The sequence below is a fragment of the Syngnathus typhle genome, linkage group LG6 (assembly GCF_033458585.1).
Source record: "Syngnathus typhle isolate RoL2023-S1 ecotype Sweden linkage group LG6, RoL_Styp_1.0, whole genome shotgun sequence".
Lineage (NCBI taxonomy): Eukaryota > Metazoa > Chordata > Actinopteri > Syngnathiformes > Syngnathidae > Syngnathus > Syngnathus typhle.
Genome location: NC_083743.1, coordinates 11,419,555 through 11,443,782, shown reverse-complemented (window position 1 = coordinate 11,443,782; position 24,228 = coordinate 11,419,555). Strand labels below are relative to the sequence as shown.

General features: G+C 40.9%; 1 protein-coding gene across 8 annotated transcripts in view; it reads right to left on the bottom strand.

Moving 5' to 3' along the window:
* Nucleotides 1-24,228, bottom strand: part of kirrel3b (kirre like nephrin family adhesion molecule 3b) — a 156,654-nt gene that overhangs the window by 57,087 nt on the left and 75,339 nt on the right. For 7 of the 8 annotated variants that reach the window (XM_061281821.1, XM_061281823.1, XM_061281826.1 and 4 more), the window contains exon 3: nucleotides 5,775-5,924. In XM_061281821.1, coding sequence (XP_061137805.1) covers nucleotides 5,775-5,924 — 150 coding nt within the window. Of the gene's footprint in view, nucleotides 1-1,858; nucleotides 1,940-5,774; nucleotides 5,925-24,228 lie in introns of those variants that run through there. The other variant, XM_061281829.1, reaches the window with a different exon arrangement.

The following is a 24,228-nucleotide window of genomic DNA, read 5'->3' as shown; positions in this document are numbered from 1 at the left end:
AGCTCGTCTACGGCCAGGTACTACGAGTTCCTGGGGACTTCATTCCGGACACCACAACGCCTTGGTCGGCGGCCGGGCAGCGGTCCTCCCTGCTGGAAGTCGCCAGGACGTTCGCACCTGTCCCCACGTCACAGCACTGCACCCCTGTTTCCCGGGTGCCCACCAACCTACGCTCGGCGGGTTTTGTGTTCATCCGCCACGACGCCCACCGCGGACCGTTGCGTCCGCCTTACGACGGGCCTTTTAAGGTCTTGCAGCACGGGGGTAAGAGCATGGTCGTGGACATCGGCGGTAGGCCTGAGACTATCTCGGTTGATAGGATTAAGCCTGCCCACGTGGATGTTTCCCGGACATTGGAATTGGCGCAGGCCCCACGCCGCGGACGCCCCCCAGCGCCTCGCCCCTCCGACCGGACCGAGCTCCCGCCTGCCCGACCGACAACGCGACCGTCCAGCCCAGCGGTCTTGCCGGCGGCGCCCCCTGCCCCTGACCCCCTGCCAGCCCCTGCCTCCTACACCCGCTGTGGTCGGGCTGTCGTTCCTTTCCGGCGTGGGGATTTTGACTATGGGTGAATTCTGGGGGGGCTTGTGTAGTGGGTTGACGTAATTCACCCGGAACCTAAGTTCACGTTGCCGAGTTCCGGTGGGATGGTTTACAGGTGTGGGAGTTTCCTGTTTAGTTTAGTGTGTGTGTTAGGATCTCGAGGGGAAAAGAGTCGGCCCGTGGTTGAGTGAAGAAAATTATAAATGTCATTAAAACAACTGCCGTTGGCACCGTTATTTGTCACTCCGCCTCCGACTCCAGTCCTTGCACACCACAATGACAAATTAAATATCACAAATTCTAAGTTCACAGCTCAAACCCTGAAAACAGAGAAGATTGGATGTTGAGTGCAAAGAAGCCAGTTTGTGAAATGGTGCCGTTTGACAGCGACAGACAGTACATGTGAAACTGTTCGTTATCAAAGTACGTATGTTCAAAGGCTGTGGTAAACCAAAGCAAGTATCACAACCAAATTATTTTAACATCTGAAGCTGACAAACGCCACTGCAAATGCTGCACAGTGTGTAACTTGTGGGAACACAGAAGGGAGCGCAAAACTCCCGCTAAGAAACAGACAGGAATGGAATCATTTCCACATTTTATTCCGTACGGCAAGAAAGGAGCTGAGTGTATCACATTGTTAGAGTCACACTGCACATAGTCAAAGACATCCGAGTTTATATTTAAAGATTCCAAAAGTAGTGATATAGGGACATGTTAAACTACTTTATTGGTGTACTGAAATGAAATGAACTTCCCATGGCTCAACAATCTCAACGAGAAATATCACTCTATTCCTGCTATAGAATCATTTCCTGCTTATTTTCTTGTGTTGTTTACTTGTATGTATATTGTGTACTATGTCTTGTCACCGTGGGATAGTGGGAACGTAATTTTGATTTCTTTGTGTGTCTTGGCATGTGAAGAAATTGACAATGAAGCAGACTTTGACTTTGACTATAGTTTCATTTCAATGTCGCATTTCAATTTCATTACAATGGGTCATACTTTAAGCCTAATTTCATACAAAAAATAAAAGTTAATGACAGCAGCACCTTTTTGTTTTTGGTGATGGTTTTCTTGTTGCACATTTATCCCAAAGAGAACATTTACTGCTGTTAAATAGTTTAATGTGTTTTAAAAATATATTAACAATTGTTTCTAAACGACAAAAGGAAGCATTTATTTTTACATTATCTGTAAATAAAACAATTATTTCTATTTTTTCTGTGGATGTTGAAAAGGAAAAAAGCATACAGTATTACAGGAAAAAATGTAAAAAGCAAAACATCATTGAGAATAATCCCTCACTCACCAGTTTAAGGATGGAACCCGCAATTGCTGTCCCCACTAGTTGAGTGCATTAGCTAGTTGGCACTGTCGGGCATTACCGTTGCACAGATTTGAATAGAAAACCACATACTCCACCTTGCGGTATACCTCCAGGGCAGGGCGTTGATGCCTCCACAGCCATAAAACCTAGTGACACCTCTGGTATTGGGTGTTTGAGTCCATCATCAGTTTGTAATCTTCAACTAAATGATTGAATTCATTTTATACTTGTGTGGGAGTTCCTAAAAAAAAATTCAACCTAATTATGTGGTTAATAAATTCAGTTTTTATGACCGCAAAGACTATTAATTTGTTTCTTAAACATTGCCTGTACAATTCATTTGATTTGTGGTGGTGGTGTTTTTTTTTTTTACGTTTATTATGGTCCCATGTTTTGGAAAAAGAGCAAATTGGAAGTGGACCATTTTTAGTAAAATGGTAAAAATTGTGCACAACTTTGGATGTTCCAAAGTAATTTGTCCAATCAATTAATCTGTGCCACTGGCAGTCGAAGATATTTACATTCTATTCTAATCTCTCTAACTGGCCCTCTAATGAGACTAATTTGAATCTTAGGTGGAAAGTATACTGTTGCCTTTTCTCATTTTTTCCTTTCTGTCCCACATAGGCAACATGATCATCAATGTTCTGAGTAGGACTAAAAGTGTGCCACTGCACCAGGTGATGGATGATGATGCACATGTGATGTGTTTGTACGCAGGGACATTGATCTTTGTAGTCAGCAAAATTTCAGCGTCGTAATGCGGTACCCAAACCAAACAATGTAAAATACGCCCATTAAGGAGTAATGAATCCATTAAGGGAAATGGATTTGTCTTGAGGCTGGATCAATGATGTGTGTGTGTGTGCGTGTGCGTGTGTGCGTGTGCATGTTTGTGTGCATGTGTGTGTGTGTGTATAAGCAAAGACACACTTGAGGCATTGCCTAACGAGTCAAAGCTTTCACCTAGTCCGTGTTTCACCCAATGTAAACACAAGGGGATAGGAACAGGTTTCAGCTGACTGGTGCCCGTAGTGCTTGCATAAAAGGAAGCGTAACACACACAAGGACACGCACAACATGTACTTTCACTCACTGATGAAATTCTACCAACTGTCACATTCTCATCCCAAGAGCTTCTGTTCATAAATTGCATATATGCCAAGCGCCATACACATCAGGGATACAAACACTTCATTCTCCATCTTTTACCATGTGTGCAAGTAAGAATTAATTTGGTGTTGTTGTTTTTTTCAAAGTCACAATCATCCTACAAAGGGGATGTGTGCTCTTCATGCATATTTATGACACTGATTGGTATTTTCTGAGGGCCTACTTCACTTCCTACTTCACCAGAATGCCAAAAATGATATATTGTAGAAAATTCAGAGTTATCCTTTGCTTTTGTGTTGTTTATTTTGAGTGTTGCACTGTGACGGTTTGTCTCATTTTAATCACTCTTACCCATGAATGGCGGCTCGTCGCAGACGGAGCACGCCATTGCACACGCAGCCTCTGTCGCTGAATAGCCAAGCAGACGTATATCATTGAAATGCTGCACGCAACATTTGATTTGGCACACTTTTTATGTATACAGCTGTCGCTTTCTTTTCACTGTGTACATCATGCATGTACCCTCACTATTTAACTGCAGAATGCCTCAAATGTCTATGTAGGCAGGAGTGATAAAAGAGACAGCTGCGGTGCTCTTTATTTGAGAAAGTGTCATCCGCCTGAATACAAGGCACTCAATCTGTATCATAGCGTATTTTGGGGGGGCTATCTTCTCCAAGCAGGAAGCTATTTCACCCTATACCAGACCTTGTATACTTTACTGCGGCGATAAGAAAAAAGATCGCACTGCTTTTGCATCATTCTGGAAACATGAAAAGAATGAGCCATTTGGAATTTTCTATTTTTTTGCCCTGGGACTGTCCATCACTCGATATATAGTATAGGGTAGATCTAACTTATAACGTTCAACCTCAACCTGCCTCTCTCAACAAACTCATTAAATCTTGTTGCTTTTGCAAGGAGAGCTTGTCTCCACATTCTTTAAATAACTACATAAATATAGTCGGAGTCTTTGATGGCATTTTGTATGAATTTTCCCATTGCACAAAATCAACATATGTGCTCAACTCTCTGACTGGGGGCACTGCAAGGTTACTGTTTAGTAGAATCTCGTCAGTCAATGACAAGCAATGCTATTTGAATGTCTAACGATGCTTTATGTGAATCCATCTAAATTACCATCTCACAAGAAAATAATGGAATCTATATACATAGATTTGGTAGATGACCATTTGAGAAAAGTTTGTCCTTTACCAGATGCTTATAGTAGGCCTAGTATTTTTTGGACTATAAGTTGCAGGCTAACAATTTGGGTTCTCTCAAGTTGACTCAACATTTTAATGTAAAGTTTAAGTAGGGTTATAATCAAACAGAATGGGAACCACAAAACCAATCTCTGTTTATAAGGTAATTTAATCACAAATCCATTTCTTTTAATTGTAACCAGAAGCATGTAAAAAAAAAAAAAAAAAATCAATTCCCTGTTGGAGAAGGAAATGAGCCCTGGCAGTGAAAAATGCATGGATGGAAATAACAAAAGTCAGGTGTCCATTATGTAGGAGATGGTTATCTAGGAAAGGGTTCAAATTGGTGCTCATCCAAATTAAAATTGTTGCCTTGGCAGAGGTCCGGTCTCTCCTAGATTCCATTGAGTTATATCGACATGGCAAAGCACACATCTGCACCGTGAAGCTATATTTCCGTTGTTAAAATGCCACGTTTCAACCAAGTACAGCGTGGTTATGCATTTTATTTTTTTATGCACATACAGAAAACGAAAAAAAATCTTAAATTTTATGGGGGCTGGGATTCAATTTAGTGGTGCTTAAACATCCCACCGAAATGGGTTGGAAACATCTATGCTTAGGTGGCATTGCTGAAGGATGAGCTAATTAATTAGCTAACTTCCAAGCACCCGTATGCAGCATATTATGTGGTAAAGTAATTTCCATCCATTTTCCATACCGCTTTATCCCCACGGGGGTCGCGGGCTTGCTGGAGCCTATCCCAGCTGTCATCGGGCAGTAGGCGGGGGGGGGGGGGGGACACCCTGGACTGGTTGCCAGCCAATTGTAGGGCACACAGAGACGAACAACCATCCACACACGCACTCACACCTAGGGGCAATTTGGAGCGCGTTTTTTGGGGATGTGGGAGGAAACCGGAGTCCCCGGAGAAAACCCACGCGGACACGGGGAGAACATGCAAACTCCACACAGGGAGGCGGACGTGCTAGCCAGTGCGCCACCGAGCCGCCTCGGTAAAGTACGGTAAAGTAATTTAACAAACAATTTGTTAAATTATTTGGGTATTCAATGCATCAACGGATTTTCTCATTCAGTATGTCACTGCTCGGATCTTTGGTGATGTGTGATCGCTTTCTCTCAAGTCTGAATATGCATAAATCTTTGAAAAACCGGTAAAGCGGTCACTATCTGTTACCTAAATTAGATGATAAGCAGATTAATTTGGATTGCAAACATGATGTATTGTGAGTGCAATTGGTTTAGGCGTTTGTAGCGTCTCTGTAAAATACTAGATAATTAAATAACAATAATTAGGGAGGCAGTATTGAACAATTGGTTCTTAATGGTAATGTGAGGTACTAATTGATATTCCATGTAACACCTCGTCTACAAGTGTATTTTTGGCAGATGAGACATTCATTGATTGTGTGGGTGCGCTCGTGTATGCGTGCGTGTGTGTTCATCATTCCCTCTCCTCTCTCTCTTTCTCTTTCTCTCTCTCTCTCTCTGTCCTCACAGACACACATAATTTATTAATTATGGGTTTCTTCAGGGGACCTACAATATGTGGTCCTTACCTGAGAGGTCCCTGCCAACACCGAGTGCCAGGCCATCTTTGATCCACAGGACAATTCCATGGTAACCAGGGATAGAGCATGGTAATGTCACAGGTTGGCCAGCCACTACCACCAAGTCCTGTGGCTGCTGAGAAAACATGGACTCTCCACCTGAAGACACAATTAATAAATTAAAGGAAAATTAGGCTAATTACATTTTTTTTTCCAAAGGAGATAATTCAGAATGAGTTTTTTTTTCTTTCAAATGGCTCAATGCAATGAAGGGGAAATGAATAGGAATGCAACACGTGACTTTCTAGGTCTACACACATCTCTTGTCAAACACATGTCAAAAGAACTCTTGAGGACAAGCAACAAATGAGTTATGTGGCTCTTCATGATGCAAAGATGAGATACAAGCATCCAGGGTGTCAAGCATCATCTCAGAATTGAAGTGCAGACTCAGAGACAGCTGTTCCACCTCAAACTGGTTCATTTATGAAGGCTGTCCTCCTCATACAGCCGAGCTGGGCTTGTGCACACGGCAGATAACAACATCTCATCTTCCAACAGTGCTCCAACGGCATACATTAACTCAAGGTAGCACCCATGTATTCTAACTGTGCACTAACTAACTACTGCTGCTGTACTCAACTGCTGTGTATTCATGCAGAAAGTGGTGTGCAGTGAACTCCATTAGCGGAAGAGTGCTTGTTAATGGGAACCGCTATGGTGAAGAGGTGTACAGACAATAGTAGAGGGTGGTGTTATTATGAGTAACCTGCCGATCAAAAAAATGTCTTAAGATTTTTACGCCACAGAGATCACCTTAGATTTATATTCAATACAAACACATGTCTAAAACAGCTGCATCGTTGTAAAATAGAATGGCACGCTGTCACGTCCGTGTTCACGTCCGTGTCGTGGGACCCCCACTTTTTCAGTCTTATTTCAATGCAAAAAACACCGTCTTATATTCGGGCCAATACCGTATTTAAACCGTGCCCATGTGTTTCTCCTGGTGGGCGTCTACTGTTGCTTTCTGTCCGTATCCCCGCCTAGTGTTCCTGTCCTACTCGTCCATTTCCCCCCGGTCTTGTGTGGAGGCTCACGGTCGGAATCTGTTTGTTGTCCGAGTGGACTTCTGTTTGCCTGTCTGCTGACCGTGAGTCTCTATCCCGCCTGTGTCTTTGTTTGCCCACCTCACTTCCCCTCAATAAACCCTGGTCCAAGCTGCATTTGGTCATTGCTCCATTCCATCTGTAGCACGCACGCACGCACGCACACACACACACAAAATCACACAATCAATTTGTTTTTCTTTTTTCTTCTTCAAACAAATACACAGTTTATTCCCCTTGAAGCCAACATTGAGAAAGCTAAATGGATATTGAGGTCTGCTTGATTTAACTGGAATCCAAACAATTGCTGTCACTCCTTGACTAAATGACCCAGGTTGGCCTTTAAGTGTATCAGTGAAAGTGGACTCAAGTAGTGATGGAACACTCACTAGTCTACAACAACCTCACTGGAAGAGACCAGCGGCCCAATGTGATCAGCTGAGGGAATTATCCCCCCCCCCCCTCCTTCCTTTGGCCAATCTCTATGGTTAAACAAAGATTTGTGAAAACTGGTTGGGGAATTATGTGATCTTACTGTCTAAAAAAAAGTCAATGCAAAAAATGACCATGGCCGCAATTGGCTAGCCAGTCCAATGTGTACGATGTTTTGTCCAAAAACAACTCCAATTGTCCATAGCATGCCAGCAACCCGAATGAGGTTGGAGAGAGAAAAATGGCCATGGATAGGCAGTTGCAACGGGATATGATCACACCTTCCAATTTGCAAGGGGCTCTTGATTACAGGAGTTGAGAGTCTACAGAACAGAACAATCTTGTTGGTTTATGTGTGCAAAGCAGCACAAATAGGACTTCATGTGCATATACCACCCACAGGGAGAGGAGATTAGTGACACTATCAGATAAATGTTTTCCTCAGCAATTTGGATTTGCTAAATCATGCATTATGCTTTTTTTTCCTCCATGTGTTTGATAAAACATTATCTATCATCACAGTTACCTTTTCCCCATAAGAAACCCCACAGATTTCTACAATGATCTGTTTGCCAACCCTATTTAGTTCACAAAGACGGTCAAGGTCATAGTCCTCAGTTTGCTTTTTTTGTCATTCACAGGCAATCATATTTAGAACAACATTTCAAAGATGGATTTTGATGTAACCGCAGATTAAATCTTCAAAGATTATAAATGATTCTGCCATAAAACAGCAGGAGATCAGCACAGCCATTATATGAAATATTTAATACTGGCATGTTGATGGACATCTACATCAAAGGTTAATATTGGGAGAAAATGATGAAATGATTGTCTATAAATACAATTATTCAAGCAGACTCAAAACAATGTTCGCGAATATGCCCAGTCCAACAGAAGCCTTAATAAATGAAGAAATAAATGAATAAATGACCCATGCCTTATACATACTACGGTACATACGTTGGGAGCTATCACGTATTAGCTTTGCAACAATTCAATATTTTCACATTATTGTTGCCCAAAATATTCAAAAATGTCCTTTAGATTTGAATAACTCATTGTGGGGCATATTTTAATATAATAACAGTTTTTGAGTGTTTTATTTTTGTTGCCCAAAATATTCAAAAATGTCCTTTAGATTTGAATAACTCATCGTATAATTCAACAGTTTTTGATTGTTTTGTTTTCCATCTAATCCAGGCATGTCAAACTTAGTTTGGCTCTGGGGCCGGATCCAGAGTTTCTTTTCTCAGGTGGGCCGGATCAGTAAAATAATGTCAACTCCAACTATTTAGCTTTGTTTTTCAGTACTATGCTTTATCATTCAGCCTACATTTGTAGCCTACCCTACATATTATAATCACGGATGACAAGGGATCTTTTCTAGGCATAACACATTTATTCACAAACAATGGAGAAAAAAAATGATTTTCATGTTTGGCATTGAATGTGTTAACAACTGGTTTATTTTAACAGTTGAGTGAATGCAGTTTTACACCTGAACCAACTCACCACACTAAACAAACTCAAGTGGGAGCTATGAAAAAAAATGTTTTGCCTTAATTGTCATACTGCTTTGAAATAATAATAAATAAAATTACAAAATAAAGGTTTTAGCAGTGCATGGGCAATAAGATTAGACTACATCAGCTCAAACTACTAGGCTGGGCCTACTGAAGCTGAGAATATACTGCACAATATTAATTGTCTTTAATATGAAACCAGATTAATCTTATTTTTAATGATCTGTATTCATGCGTGCAAACAAATGTCGTGTCATCACACTTTTTTCTCTCTCTCACTGCACTCCTGCAGTCTACTTGCTGCTGCTGGCTCCTGAAACTTGGCATTTTTTGCTTTTACAAGTGGGTCGATATCAGGTGTCAAATCCTGAGTAGCAGCAGATTTAACAATGCCATTCAAGTGTTCATTTGTTAACTTTGAGCGCTGCTTTGTTTTATTTTTGTTCATCACGGAGAACACCTGTTCACAAAGATAAGTAGTCTCAAACATGGAGAGAACCTTTGCAGCCATGGCTGTTAATTTGGGGTAACCTGGCACAAGATACTGATAAAACGTATCCAATCCCACGGACCCAAATGTATCCTTCATAGCGGAATCGCACTGCAAGTCAATAAGCTCGAGCTGAATGTCAGCTGGCACACCAGAAGGCTTCACTGTAAATGGCGAGCGAAAAAAGCCGAACTTGTTCTCAAGTTCACTGAAAACCTGAAACCTCCGCTCAAACTCTCGCAGCAAATCTGTTATGTTGTCTTTATATTTATCCAAATCGGGACGATCCGGTGCCTTCGGACGCACAGCTGTGAGACATGAGAAGTGCGTGGTGCCACCGCTGGATAGCTGCGTCTCCCACAGTGACAGTTTCATCTTGAACGCACTTATGCTGTCGTAATATTGAGTGACTACTCTGTTACGGCCCTGCAATGTAGTGTTAAGTGTATTCAAGTATTGCGTAATATCAACCATGAAGGCAAGATCCTGCACCCATTCCTTGCATTAAAGTTCCTTTACTGGGCGTCCTTTCTTCTCCATAAACTGTCCAATTTTGCCTCGTAGCTCAAAGAAGCGCTTGAGTACTACACCTCTGCTTAACCAGCGAATGTTTATTTCCTGGTACTAACTCGTGTCAGTGCCGCATGGTGGACGTGAGCTCTTTTACACATCTACTGCCCTCTAGCGGCCGGAGGGAGCATTTGAGTTGTATTTATTTTAAAGAATCATAACTTTTGATAGAAATGAGCTAGTGACTCGCTTCTTTTTTTGACATACTCAGAAATTTATGACGGGCCGGATCAAATCATCCAACGGGCCGGGTCCGGCCCGCGGGCCGTATGTTTGACATGCCTGATCTAATCCATCTGTAACAGTGATCGCAAGTTACAAATTGTAAGAAACGACAAGTGGTTCATTGCATCAATTGAATGTCAAATTAAATATGTTAATCACAGTAATCATACAGATCAACCAGATGATCCAAAGTGGATGGACATCAAGGCCTAACAATGTTGACAAGGAGTTATTCCTGTGGGCTGCAGACTTTACACACACCCATATTTGCGACACAAGCTAGTACTTTGCATTGCCTGTTGTTGTTTCACTTCAGATAATTTGTTTGCTGTTGGATAGCTGTTGCCATTTCAGCACATGGCAGGGCTATTTTCTCCTTAGGGCTAAATGCCCCCAAATTCATCGCTGAAGAGAATCAATTCAGATTGGAAATGATGTTTATAGTCACACATTCAGGCCAGAGAAATAATCTGCATGTTGCCTGTGCACCATGTGGCCATGCAGCACTAAAGCTTAGGCCAAGATCATTATCAAAAACTATTATCCCCCTGCTCTCGCTATTTACTAACAGCTATTTGGAGGTATGGCTTTCGAATACATCTAAGGGGATAATTTACAAGCTAGACGATTGCAGGACTTGGTTGTTTTCAGCTTTGAAATAAACAACAGGGCAGGAAGAACAATACTAAAAAAACAATAACAAAAAAACTTCATAATCTTTCGCAGCAGGGGCATCAGCAGGTTTTGTTTGAACCACACTGCACAGAAAACAAAAACACATACTTTCAAAGTGGGATTATTGTTTCATATGAATATGTCTCTTGTGACTAAAGCTTGCCAATTTGCACCCTCCCAATGTTTCCCTCTTTTCCACTGAGGCATAAATGTCTATCCTGGTCTTTCAATCTCTAGACCCTGATTAGTGTGCATCAACCCACTCTGCACATAGAATTCTGATTGTGCCGCGTAATTATGGACAGCAAAATCAGTGCGGCTGCAATTTTTATCCATCCTTTCATGTTTGTGAAAGTATACCTTTGCCATTCATTCAAAAAAGATTTGGAACATTCACCATATCTGGGGCCATTAAATTTACTCTTCCGTCAATTACGTTTTATGATATTATAAAATTACAGTGTGCAGGAGCATGGGCTCATCACATAAATTAACCAGTAATTCTTATTAATTAAACATATTTGATGATCTGTGACCATGTGCTAGTAAAAGTATAAATAATGAAAATAAGATTATTTTACTGATATTTAGCACACTCCATTCATATTACGTATTATTGAGGAATGAAACATAACTGTGTACGGGGGGAGGGGGCTCATTGGACATCAAAACGTTTTCGGCAATACGTGGGGCGTGGGGTGAATGGCCGTGAGATGACCGGCCGTTTGGGATTCACATGAAATTTTCGATGGCCATTACCACCCCTGTTAACTACTAATTAGATGGTGGTTTTAGTCATTTTGAACAAAACTTTCTTGCGACAAGAAAAGTACAGGCGGAAGTTTGGCAAACATTTGGGACCTTGAACGAACCATGATGACCTCTGACGTGAATACATGCGTTGCCTTTGAAAACACTCACGTGCATTCGCCGTTCAGGCTAGAGCCTTGGACGTTATATGTTGGCATTTTCATTAAATTGGCCAATTTACAAAGAGTTTCTGATCAAACACAATAAGCTTACAAAGTGCACATGAAAAAAACAAACAATGAAGCAGTGCCGATCTGATATTTACTCGGTTGTAAAAGCAGTCAATAATTCTGATGAAAGTGACATGCCTCAAATGAAAATACTTTGCCAGCCATAACAAAAGCACGAGGCATGCAAGTACTGTACACAATGGGAGTTTTAAATTGCATTGGTAAACGTTTAGGCCAAACAAAGCCCAGAAACTGCCATTAGCACTGGCTGGGAAGTAATAAAATATACACAAGTCCGGACAAATTTCAAGCCACCAAGAGGAAAGATGCCAAGGAACACATTTTACATCCTTTGTGGTGTTTATTGAAATGATTATAATCATTTCTAATTCAATTCTGAAGCTGGACTTGAAAACATTCCAATCTGCCTCTGGCCAAGCTTTCAGCAGAAACTGTGATATGGAACAAGGCCCAATCCTTCAGTGAAACTAGGTTTTTGTTACACTCATTAACATCAAAATTTGAGCGCTTCAATGTAGCTGCCAACAACAATGGCTAATTATTATGAATAATTCACGAGGCCCTATCGCTCACATTAGAGCAGACATGTATTGTAGTGACTTTATCTTCCTCATCATTGTGTTTAAATCCTCCCATTCTGCCCATCCCCTTGTAACACACGTTGAATGCCGAGTGATAACACAATTGGCCTATCTGGAATATGACGCCTGTCATTAGGAGCAAAATGTGTCAGCGGCAATGCAAATTCATGACGCTGGGAAGACAAACACGCGTGCTGCTGCAAGTCGTATTTATTCCATTTCTCACACTGTGCATTAGTGGTGCATGACAGTTGCCAAGGCACAATCAAGATGAATCACCTCAGATGATGACTTCTATAAATTACAAATGGCAACAGCAGGAGGGCCTCCGAGGCACACACTTTATCATTAGCTACGCGGCCAGAGGAAGTGAGATTCCATGGACATCAGAGACTTGAATATCATGAGCCGCAAATGGATTATTACATCTCTTCCGGCTGCATTTTTTCAGACCGCTTCCATAGATATTGTTCCAAAGGTCATAAGGCATCCATTGAAATGAAATCCTCAAATAAGAGCATAAAACAAACAAATCCCGTAAGTCTTTGCATGAAGTGCACCCGCCTTTAAGGTTGTTAAGCTGGCAGGAGAGAAGCGCCCTCACCGGGCTTATGTGATCTTCGTCTCACCGCTGATTGTAATTATTATCATAAAGGCACAGCTCTTGTCTCCACAGTAACTATTCAGACGTTATATTTAGCATAAATGGAAGCCACGTAACCCCTCTTGGTAGCTATTGATTAAAAGAGTGCAGGGAAATTAATCCAGTCACTTTTCAAAACGACAGTACATTTTCAGGCATTAGTTCTACCTAATGGCAAGAGGGGTGGAGAGCATAAAAGGGATGCAAATGAGGGAGGGCCAAAGAAAGTATAAGGCGTTTAGGAGATTGCTTCTGATGGAAAAGGAAACATCTTTTCTGTCTCTCGGCTCTATCGTTACATCATTTCTTTGTCAATTTACACCTCTTCATTGCCTCTCCCGCTGGAGTATTTGTGGTAGCATTTGTTGGCAGGACTCAATTCCACGTGGGCTATTGCCCTAGAGCAAACACGCAAGTGTTTACCGAGCATCTAGGAACCAGAGGATTTGCAAGGAAAACTTGTTTGTGAGAAGGAAAATGTTGAGGGGCCACTGGGATTGTTCATATTCATTAAGGAATGATGAGCCTTTCAAAAGGTCCCAGGAGATTAAAATGATTTAAAATTGAGAATTGTTTGGTTCAACGGGACATGTAGCATCATGCCACTTCAATAATATTTCACTGGTATAGAATGTAGTTGTTTAAAGGTGACATAGATTGAATGGGAATGAATGGATAATATGGATCAAAATGCATTGAGGGGCTTGATACTACATCTAATGCACAGACACTTCAGTCATGTTTAAATCCTTGTTCCTATGTTACTTTTTTAAACCTTGCTTCTATTGAAAAGAAATTGTGTTACAGAGGCTTAATGCTTTCTTACAAATGGGCGATGGTTTAGGAGTATTTGAGTGAATGCATGGTTACCACTGTAAGAGTGAAAGAATTTCAAAAATGCATTAGACTGAAATGCTGGAAAGAAAAATCTCCATTTCTCACAGGATATAGCAACTACGTAATGATTTCAATTCTATTGTTGGAGTTGAAATTCTAACTATTCACTTGGTGTATTCTCATTATTGTTTGAGAAATATTACATTTATTATCAATTATGAAAGACACGCCAATATAATCATACTACGTATATAGAGTGTGTCAGTGACGCACATGTAAATTAAAAGGCATGGAAAATGCCCTGCTATGAAGATAACAGCTGGCACTACCTGTAACATAATTGACTGACTATGAAAAGAAATAGTTCATCACAGCAAAAGAAACACCAAATTGAAATGTTCCTTCAAGAAGGAATGTGGCACCATTAACAGTAAGGCTTTTTGTGAAATCCCCACCCTCCCTAGAGTGGAGACAACAATTTGCCTTTCATCCTCTTCAACTATTTGCTTCCCTCAGAGACAGCCTCACCTCGTTCTTCATTGTGAGCTGCTGTGACATTGAAAGAGACCCCTAATCAAAACATTTCTCTTTCTTTTAGATGGCGCGCAGACCGGTGAATGAGAGCTGACTCCAGGGGGAGACATATTTGTCCCAATCAGGGCCTCATCTCCCTGTCCCCGCTGGGCGAGTGTTTCATCTCGACAGCCCACTGATGAATCCTCCACTTAGCCTTGATTTGGAGTAGCAGCTCGCCACCGCCAAAGTGCCAGGTTAAATCACAAGTGACAGCGGCCCAGCCATGGCCATTACACAAAGTGCCTTTACATTAATGCATGTAAACCTAACAAATATGATGTGTCTTATCTATTGTCAAGCGAGCTAAGATTATATTTTTGTACCTTCAACGTAGAATTACATTGTTTTTGTGTACACACCTGAAAATTGCAACATGGCTTTCGTATTGCAGGTTTTAATAATATTTCCGTGAGATAAACAAATTCCAATTAATTATTTTGTAGCATTTGCCATCTTTCTTGATAAATGAGATCTCTGAAAAACCTTTCGTGGAACCAACAGTGCCATGTCGAGGAGTGGAGAAAAAAACAGGTTCAAAATTGGAAGTTAATTTTCCCATCACTAATGGAAACTAAGTACATTTTAGCTTCAGTTTTCATTAGTTTTGTTAAAGTAAAATGTGCAGAACTCCGCTATAGGAATAAACTTTTTATTTTTAACATAAATACTAAAACTCAGCTCGGTGGCGCACTGGGTAGCACGTCCGCCTCACAGTTAGGAGAATGCGGGTTCGATTCCACCTCCGGCCCTGCCTGTGTGGAGTTTGCATGTTCTCCCCGGGGACCGCGTTTTCTCCGGGCACTCCGGTTTCCTCCCACATCCCAAAAACATGCTTGGTAGGCCAATTGAGCACTCCAAATTGTCCCTAGGTGTGAGTGCGAGTGCGTATGGTTGTTTGTCTCTGTGTGCCCTGCGATTGGCTGGCAACCGGTTCAAGGTGTCCCCCGCCGATGACGGCTGAGATAGGCTCCGGCACACCCGCGACCCCCGTGGGGACTAAGCGGTACAGAAAATGGATGGATGGGTGGATCAAAACTAGGGCAATCATATGAATATGTCACCAAATCGCAAGTGAAGTCATTATCCTTCTCAAGGTTGTTTATTCATACAGGCTCACACATTAGATATCTTGGTAAAACTTGTGACTGGTCCGTGTAATTAACAATAAGATGTAGTAGGCATTGTTTCAACTTATTCCAAAACATAGGCCTAAAAGGCTGCGCATAAATCCTTATTTGGTGTCAAGTTAGTTCATCAATACTTATTCAGACTGTTGAAAAATCTATCCGCTCAAAGCCTTTGTGTATTCATTAGGCATTTCACCACCACCACCTCACAAATGCTACTGCACTGAAGCAGTCACGGCTCTCTGAGAGGTAACAGCTCAGAGGAGGGTTACTGAGCCGTTGTGTCATTTTCAAAGGATGATGGAGGGATTCAATGCGAGACACACAACATTCATATTTTCTTCTAGTGTCTGCCAAACCAACCTTGGTTAAACGTCAACAGTGGGATAAATCTATCAGTGCTTTCATTTGCTTTCAATATTTCCACACTCTGGTAAAAAAAAAAAATAATAATGAAAAGGAATAGCTATTTAACAACCTCAGTAGTGCCCTTGGGGGACTATTGAACTTAACACCTGTCGGGTTAGTAGGTTGTAAACTGTCAGCAGCTTCTCCCATAAAAACAGGTAGGTGAGAGTGAAGATCATAAATGTTGAATTCGCCCAGATTTTAGCCATTTGTGCAGGTCATTTATGCTGCATTAGTCAAATATGTACACTTGTGATAAGGAAGGCCCCCTCAGGCTAGGTAACCTCAAATGCTGCAAAGCTGTTTGAATGAGGCATTATCGAGGTGACGAAGAAAGCACTGACAGAGAAGGAGTCACAGGAACTACTGGCACATAATGGCACACCTCTGCTAAAAGGACACTATCACAAACAAGGATAAAGAGATCCATTTCAGTCTGTGAGACGCCATTACACATGGCAACGGAGAGCTAAGCATGCACTCTATTTTTAAGTGCATATGAGGCAGTAAGCAGGCAATAACTGCTCTAATTTGATCTGAATCCCCCCAAAAGCCGTTCTTGGGCATTTGCCCTTAAATGATTTTCAGGAGAGGTGTAGAAAATGTCTCTTAAGCGGTGAAAATGAGAAGGAACTATTGCGCGTTTTAAAACGGGTATGTGATTTTTATAATAGGCAAGTGCGTCGGATGAAATTGACTGCCTGCACAGTCTGTACATCACGGACAGGCCCTGAGTTAAAAGCACAGCGGCATATCCTCTGTTCCTCTCCCAGACTTCCACTTTTACAGCAGTACATCATCAAGCTCCAGACAGCCCACAGCGCATCACATCCCCCCTCCGCCCCGAATACCCAACATCCCCAGTCGTTCTTGGACGTGCTTTCACACTCACTGTCACCCCGTACACAACACCTCTTTCATGGAAATCTCTCAATCAAAGCTTCATTTGGATTCCAAAGCAGCACTATACAGCCGAGCAGAGGACATAAAATCACATCTGCCTTCATATAAATAAATGGCGGATTCAGAAAATGGTGTAAAAATGATGTAAAAGCGAGAGCTGGCAGAGGACTAAGCTTGACATATTTTATGCCATTTACAGTACATTAGCAAACGCCATCAAAGTGCACAGCTGTGTGAGGCACAGCAGTCGTAGGATTTAGGGTAACTCAGGGCAGTAATATAAATGGGAGGGTAACAATAGGAAAAGGTTGGCCAGAAATACTGTGGGCAAGAGGCCCAGAAACTAATTGAAAAAAACAAAAATCACCAATTTGTAATTCAGTTTTTTTAAACAGTCATTTATCAAATGACCTATGGTACATGGAAATCAAATCATCAGTAGAAGTAGAACTTCAAGAGCTACTATAAATCATCCTCTTGGCAAACAAATACAATCAATTTAGTTTATAAACAATAAATAAATAAATGGAAATCTTAAAGTGAGTCCTGTGGAGCAGCTGAGTGGATGTGTAATAGCCATGAGTCCCCTTCGCTCACAGTAGGAAAGCTCTGAAATCTTTCCCAGTGTGTTCTCCAATTACTCCTGCTTCCTCCCACAGGACAAAAACAAGTATAAATAATACTTTTTATATAGTATAGATATAAATATAGTAGTAGTATATATATGATTTATGTGGCGGAAAACAATATGGAATCCAAAATGTGACACGTAAAATATTTTATGTTATGACCTTCCGCCAAACGATTGACTCCAACCTCATTTTCTGTCAACCTTCTTCAAAAAGGGAGTTTCATTTTTACTTTTCGGAAAGACTATAACAATGGGAATTAGGAAATTTATCACAAAAGAGTCGTTTCCGCATCAACTTTGTCTTTTGATGTTGTCTTTCTTGCACGCATTGTACACATATTGGTGGGCGAGCAGATCCGAGCCGGCCGGCTGCTTGCTTGCTTTTTAGTGCTGCTCAGTCACACGGCAGACGGCGGTGGGTGTGGGGTAGGGGTTATTAAATTGCGCCTGCTTGGCACTGAGACTGAAGCAGCAAGCCCGGCAACATTGCTACCACCTGTTTGACGAGACTACAGTTGTGCATACTAGACTGGAACGAAACCACTGTAGTGATCTCATCTCACCGGTATCAATACAACCTTGATACCGACTTGATATTCATATTATTTGTCTTTGGAATGATCCACCCAAAGATTATTGTGTTGCTGAACAGGATGAATCGCAAGATTGAAGTGTCAAGTTCGGGACACAGCTCTGGCCCGCCACCTTATTCTGCATCCCCCCCCCCCCAACAAATATGATTTGTCTACTTTATGTTTTTGTTGAATGGCTCTGTTCTTTTCAATTTGGCAGAAAATGATGAAAACATTCAACATATACTGAAATTTCAGGATTCATTTAAAATTTACCGTAGACTTTACAGGTGAAATTAAACTGTCCAACTGTTCAATATTTCATTAAGTATCTTAGAATTTTTACTTCTTTACCTTTCTGTGAATCTTCCAAGTGAATCCCCAGGCCCCATGGGAATGTCTTTACCGCCTGAGCTACTGACACCCCTTGCGGTACTTGTAATAGAAAGGTTCAACCACACATTGACTGTTGCACCAGTGTCAATCAGTGTCAACACAACCAGCTGGACAGGGACGATCCCGTACAGTGATGGGGAATCAGAGCCAGAATAGAGAAGTCGTCTGCGGATCATAGCAGAGGCTTGATGCCGAGGATCAGGTACCTCTAATCTCAGGTTAGTGTCTCCCAGCTCTCTTACTCTCCCCTGGTGCAATTCGACATATCTAACAACTCAGCAGTCTAGTTATTTGACTCTATAGACATAAAAAGAGCCTCATTCGAAACCGCTCATCTCCCTTTTTTAAACCCCCCTTGAACCCTCTTCTTTTTTTGCCAACAGCAACGCCTGAGGCCATAATTCAGATCCCAGTGGTGTAAGCGCTTTGAACCCCGATACTGTTCCCTATGCTACCTCTACAATTTTACCCAAAAATATTTCTACCATGTGCAAACTAATTTCAATATGTCTGGCATGTAAATTGCCAGAAGTCGTTCTGCAGTTATGGAGTTGATGTTAGCGGCTTTGTAAATGAACTCCATAGTCTTTACATGAGGAAGTGAGTGCTTTCACACACACGACATGCAGTTTTATTCAAGTCCTGTCTAATTGGATATCTGACTTTTTTTCTTATAACAATATTCTGACATTGCTTTGAAAAAATAAAATAAAGAGAAAAAAAAACACTGATCTCTATATTTATATTTTCTAATCTTCCATTATCAATTCTTAGCCAAGTTTGTTTCTCATTTGGAAATCTTGGGCGGTCACAGTCAACCAATGATTAGGCTTATGGACACCTTTGGACTTAGTCTTAATTAGCTCATTGGGTATATTAAGGCAAAACACAGAAACCAAGAATAAGTCTTTGAAAAAAAAAAAAAAAAAAAAGACAATTCCAGTTGCGAGAATGAGTCCTCACTCAAGATTTATAATCCCAGATTATAATACATGAAACTCCTGTTTGAAAATCATTGTGAGCCAAAGCAGGTGCCGAAAAGTACTTAAGACTTTTCACACGTCGAGGTCTTTTTGTCATTTTTCACTTTTACTGGACAGTTCCAGAGTCCTCCCGCATGAGCTTGTTTTTTTTCCTGAACTGCACTCATCGAGTTAACCTTGCTTATAACCTTTATCTGGAGTTGCCTGGTTAGTCCCAGATTTTGTAGCATTCCTGGGCAGGATGCCAGTTGAGAACTCAGGAAAAATAAAACTGCAAGGCTCCCACACAGGCAGATGTTGAAATTGCCTTCCCAGCCCAGCAACATGTAGATATAACATGACCTCAATGGATAGGCTCTTTTGTTGTAATAAATGGAGATAATGTTAGGATATTAAAGGTCAGGTTAAGTGCGATAGGCTTGACAATGTAACCTTTAACAAACGAGTCCTCACTGGGAAGACATTCCACTGTTACCACACAGAACATGTCAGAATACTTGGCTCTGATAAAAGACCACTGATTTAAACTGTGCTAAGTAGGCTCACTCTGGTGGTACGTCAACAAATTATTCTCCTAGTCGCTCAGTTGTATTTAACTTTTTAGTGTAGTATGATAGCATTTCATCTTAAAGAACTGTTTCTAAATATTTATTGGGGCACATTTTTCATTTAACTAATTTGTACTCCTTTTATCAACAACAAATTCATCTGCCCCATTTTACAGTGGTTTATTGGAATAAAACCTGTGTACTTATGATGAACACTTTGGCCTACTACGCAAATATGTTTTAGTTGGTCATGATGGTGGCATTTTTTTTTTAAACCATTTTTTGATGTAGTACTATGGGTAAAACTTTTGAGAAGCACTCTACAATCGTGAGTTAGTTTCAAGAAGGAACAGCATTAATCAGCAAACTGACAACACCCACCTTGAAGAAAAAGAAAATAATTGTAACAAATATTACCTATTCTCTTTTCACAATCAAATAATTGCTAAACTAGAGTGACAGAAGGCCATTAAACATTAAATAAAATAAATGTGAGCAACTTTCAAATCTTACAGCATGATACCGACTCGACTAAGCTTGACTAATTTAGTCACCTTAGCCTGTGAGGAACACATAATTCGTGTAACTCACCTTAATTTCCCCCAACACAGTCACATCAAGGAAAATTAAATCCTAAATTCAAAAATAGGAAACATCAATCTCATCTCTCAGAATATACCAGAGCATGACTTTCTCAACACAATGTGAAAATCAAGTGCCAAACAGTGCCTTGAATGTCACCATCTTTCCAGTCCTAATCCTGTTACAGATGCATTTATTGATCAGTATTAATCCTATCAAAGGCTGTGTGCCTAAAAACACAAATACACACATACAAAAACACATTTTGTCCATGGATGTGTGCTTGCGTATGTGTTCGGAGATTTGAAGGTTGTTTGTCGTGCTGAGTGGCAGACAAAAAACAAACCTTGAGAAGTTGAAATAACTTGTTTATGTGGATTACATTGTCTTGTGTGCACGGAGGAATCCATTATTGCAGTGCTGCTGAAAGAAAAGCATCTTGACAATCACAGGATATTTGCTAAATAGTTATGGTTTCACAGAGCAAGGACTGTTTCAACTGTTTGGGTGATTTGAGTCAATCAATTATTCAGCTGAATTTGAAATTTCCATATAAATGTATCTTTCTTCTTGTTTTCAAATGTTTCTTTTTCAGAATATATGCAGTAGTTACGCCGTCTGTTGGCATTGTGACATTGAAAGCTATGTCTGACAAAATTGAACATTTCATCTAAAGGCGTAAGAGATGCATATTTTTTTTTCTGTGTTCTTCCTTCTGACCTTCTCCAAGTACATCATTTGTTATCGTTCACACAAAAGTCCCCCTACTCCAATGTCTTCAAAGTGATTTTTTTCCCCATGATGTGACGGATCAAGAGAATTTCAGAAAAGTAACAAAGTAATCCAGTGATCCTCATTTTATGCTGCGAGCCAGCAAATGAGCCCTAAGCAAACTGGCTTTTTGGACTGTTCTAATTGAGCTTTGACACTGCTAATGAAAGACTGACAAAGATGAAGACAGAGATATTACACCTACTCATTATTTACTAGCCATTTAGCAGGAAAGCATGATTAAAAAGAAGCAAATGAAATGGAGTGAGAAGAGTGATGCTGTCATGGAGGTATATGGATTTGTTTTGCTTTATGTTAGTCTTGCACGCTGACAAAACAGATGGTAGGCAAATAAATAAAGATATAGGGTAAGGCAAACAGGGGTTTTTGTGAGACTACAAAACCTGAAAAATAATCATGCCATGAAGTAAATGTTAATGAATGTTTTAATGTTATTATAATTCATGTTGATGTGATACTGTATCTAGTGACCAGTCCAAGGTCCACCCCGCTCTCAAAATCTGCTGTTAAATCTCATCTGTGATCCTAAACGGTCTGAAATGGTGAAAAAGAAATAATAAAGAAAGGTAATCGTGTCCATTGGGTAGCATTAATGGCATTACATTCGACCGCTTTCAAGTTTGAAATTTACAATTCACCTCGGGCTAGTAAATTGAAGTGAATTGGCTTAACTGAGATGTGATACAGATTATAGTAGCGGTGTGTTTTTAAAATATTACCCAAAACTTGATTTGACTATGACCTTTATAGTGCTTGGACTGAGTAAGTACCAATATTTCAGCACCAGGCAACTGTGTAACCCCTTCACTATGACTCCCAAAGGTCAACAGTGCCTTGAATATTTGAGCTATCACGAATGAACCAACCAAGGCAAAGCAAATCCTTTGGAAACAAAGTGGTATGCAAAGATCAAATCCATCCATCTATTTTCTGAACTGCTTCATCCTCACAAAGGTTGCGATAGGCGGGGTATACACTGAACTGGTCACCAGCCAATCGCAGGGCAAGATAACATCCGTTTCAGCATAATTAATGGTTAACCCTTCCTCCACAAAACATTGCTGGATGATAAACAAAGTATTCTCTATCCACTTTCTTCACACTCACAAGACCATCCGTCATTTTGCCTCACTGTTTGGTTCCACGAGACAAGGACAAGGGATTTAGAATGAAATCATAAAGGACACTTAGATTGCTTTTACACGGAAGAGGGAATCCCATATATCACAGTCCATTGTGTGTGCATTTCCAGGAAATAGCTTGATTCTTACGCTATAATGAATGGATGATCTCACCGGCTATCTCTTTGTCCCCAGCTCATAACCACGACGGATATGGAAATGAAAATGGCGGCAAACTCTAATGGCCTTAACTGTATTATGCTGCTGATTGGGATACAATTTATATGGAAATGTTCATTCAATCCATAATCCTAAACAAAACATTGTGCTCTTCTTCAGAAATTCATAATCCACCCGAAATGCAAAGGGAAACGATCATGAACGTGACTGTTTAGTGTCTGTAACAGCTGAGCTATTGACTGGAGTTCCATGCGCCTGTTTTCCATTCGAGCCAACTGATCTCTAAAATGTTGGTTTGTCTCAGCACAAAGGGACTGTAACAAGTCATGTAAAGGTGGGATTGGATCAGGGGTGTCCAAACTATGGCCCGCGGGCCGCAGTTTTTATTGGCCCGCAGCAAATTCTGAAAACATAATTGAATATGGCCCGCACAAGAAGCTTGAGCTCACTTCTCAGTTTCAACACTAGATGGAGCCCGCCACACAAATGAAATCAAGCGAAGAAAAACTTTTACCGCGAGTCCCCAGAAATGGCTGCCCCCCCCCCCGGAAGAGAAGCGAACACGCAGCGTTTGACGTCCCAATTTGCATGAAATGTTTGTAGTTAAAAAATGTCTGAAAAAACTATTGGCACCCGGGCCCCTTCACGATACTAAATCTGGCCCTCCTTGCAAAAAGTTTGGACACCCCTAGATTGGATGAACGAGAAGACCGTGAAATGCGTTTATAGTAAAAAAGGCAAAGTGTAGTCAGCGCCAGAGATAAACTCATCTCTGATCTTTCGTGACAATATGACTTGGCATTTTGTCAGGAGTACTCCATACTGATGAAAGAGTGCATAAATAAAGGATGCAGAGAGGATGTCAGTCAGTGACAGAGGTGTGGAAGAGACAGAATGGGAAAGAAGGGATGCAAGGAAGACGAAGCACAAGCGTGAACTGTTTGGACACCTCTGGCTAGATTCCCTTACCCATTACAGAATCTGGATCTGACTTCACATGTCATTAGCGGCAGTGTAAATCAGCAATTAAGTACACAAATGAAGAAATGTCAGCTATTACCTGGAGCACAACAGGGTAGCAGACGTTGCCACAGAGCATTCTGGCACAGCAAGGACACCTCATCTAACAGGCATGCAGCAACCCACACATATTTAAGTGTTGCCAACATTGACAAACGCGCACGCACGCACGCAAACACGCGCACACAATAGGGTCTCCACTCACAGTTGAATGAGCTGTACTTTACGGTCTCAGGCAACAGGATGGTGCTAAAACTTGGAGCGCAACCACAGCGTTTGAAGTATTTGAGAGTAAATCACATCAACTGCTGACAAAAGAAAATAAAGTATGGCAAAAATGCTCTTAATGTGCTGTGTTGGGTTAAACACAATCCCAGTAATAACTCACGTAGTGCAGATGTACTTTTCAGTTTACCTATTTCGTGCTCTCACCAATAGACCTGAGCAAAGATTATTCAATAATTTTGCTAAAACAATTTAAAAAAAAATAAAAAAATCTAAATCACTGTGGTGGCATGGCCCAGGGAAAAGAGCT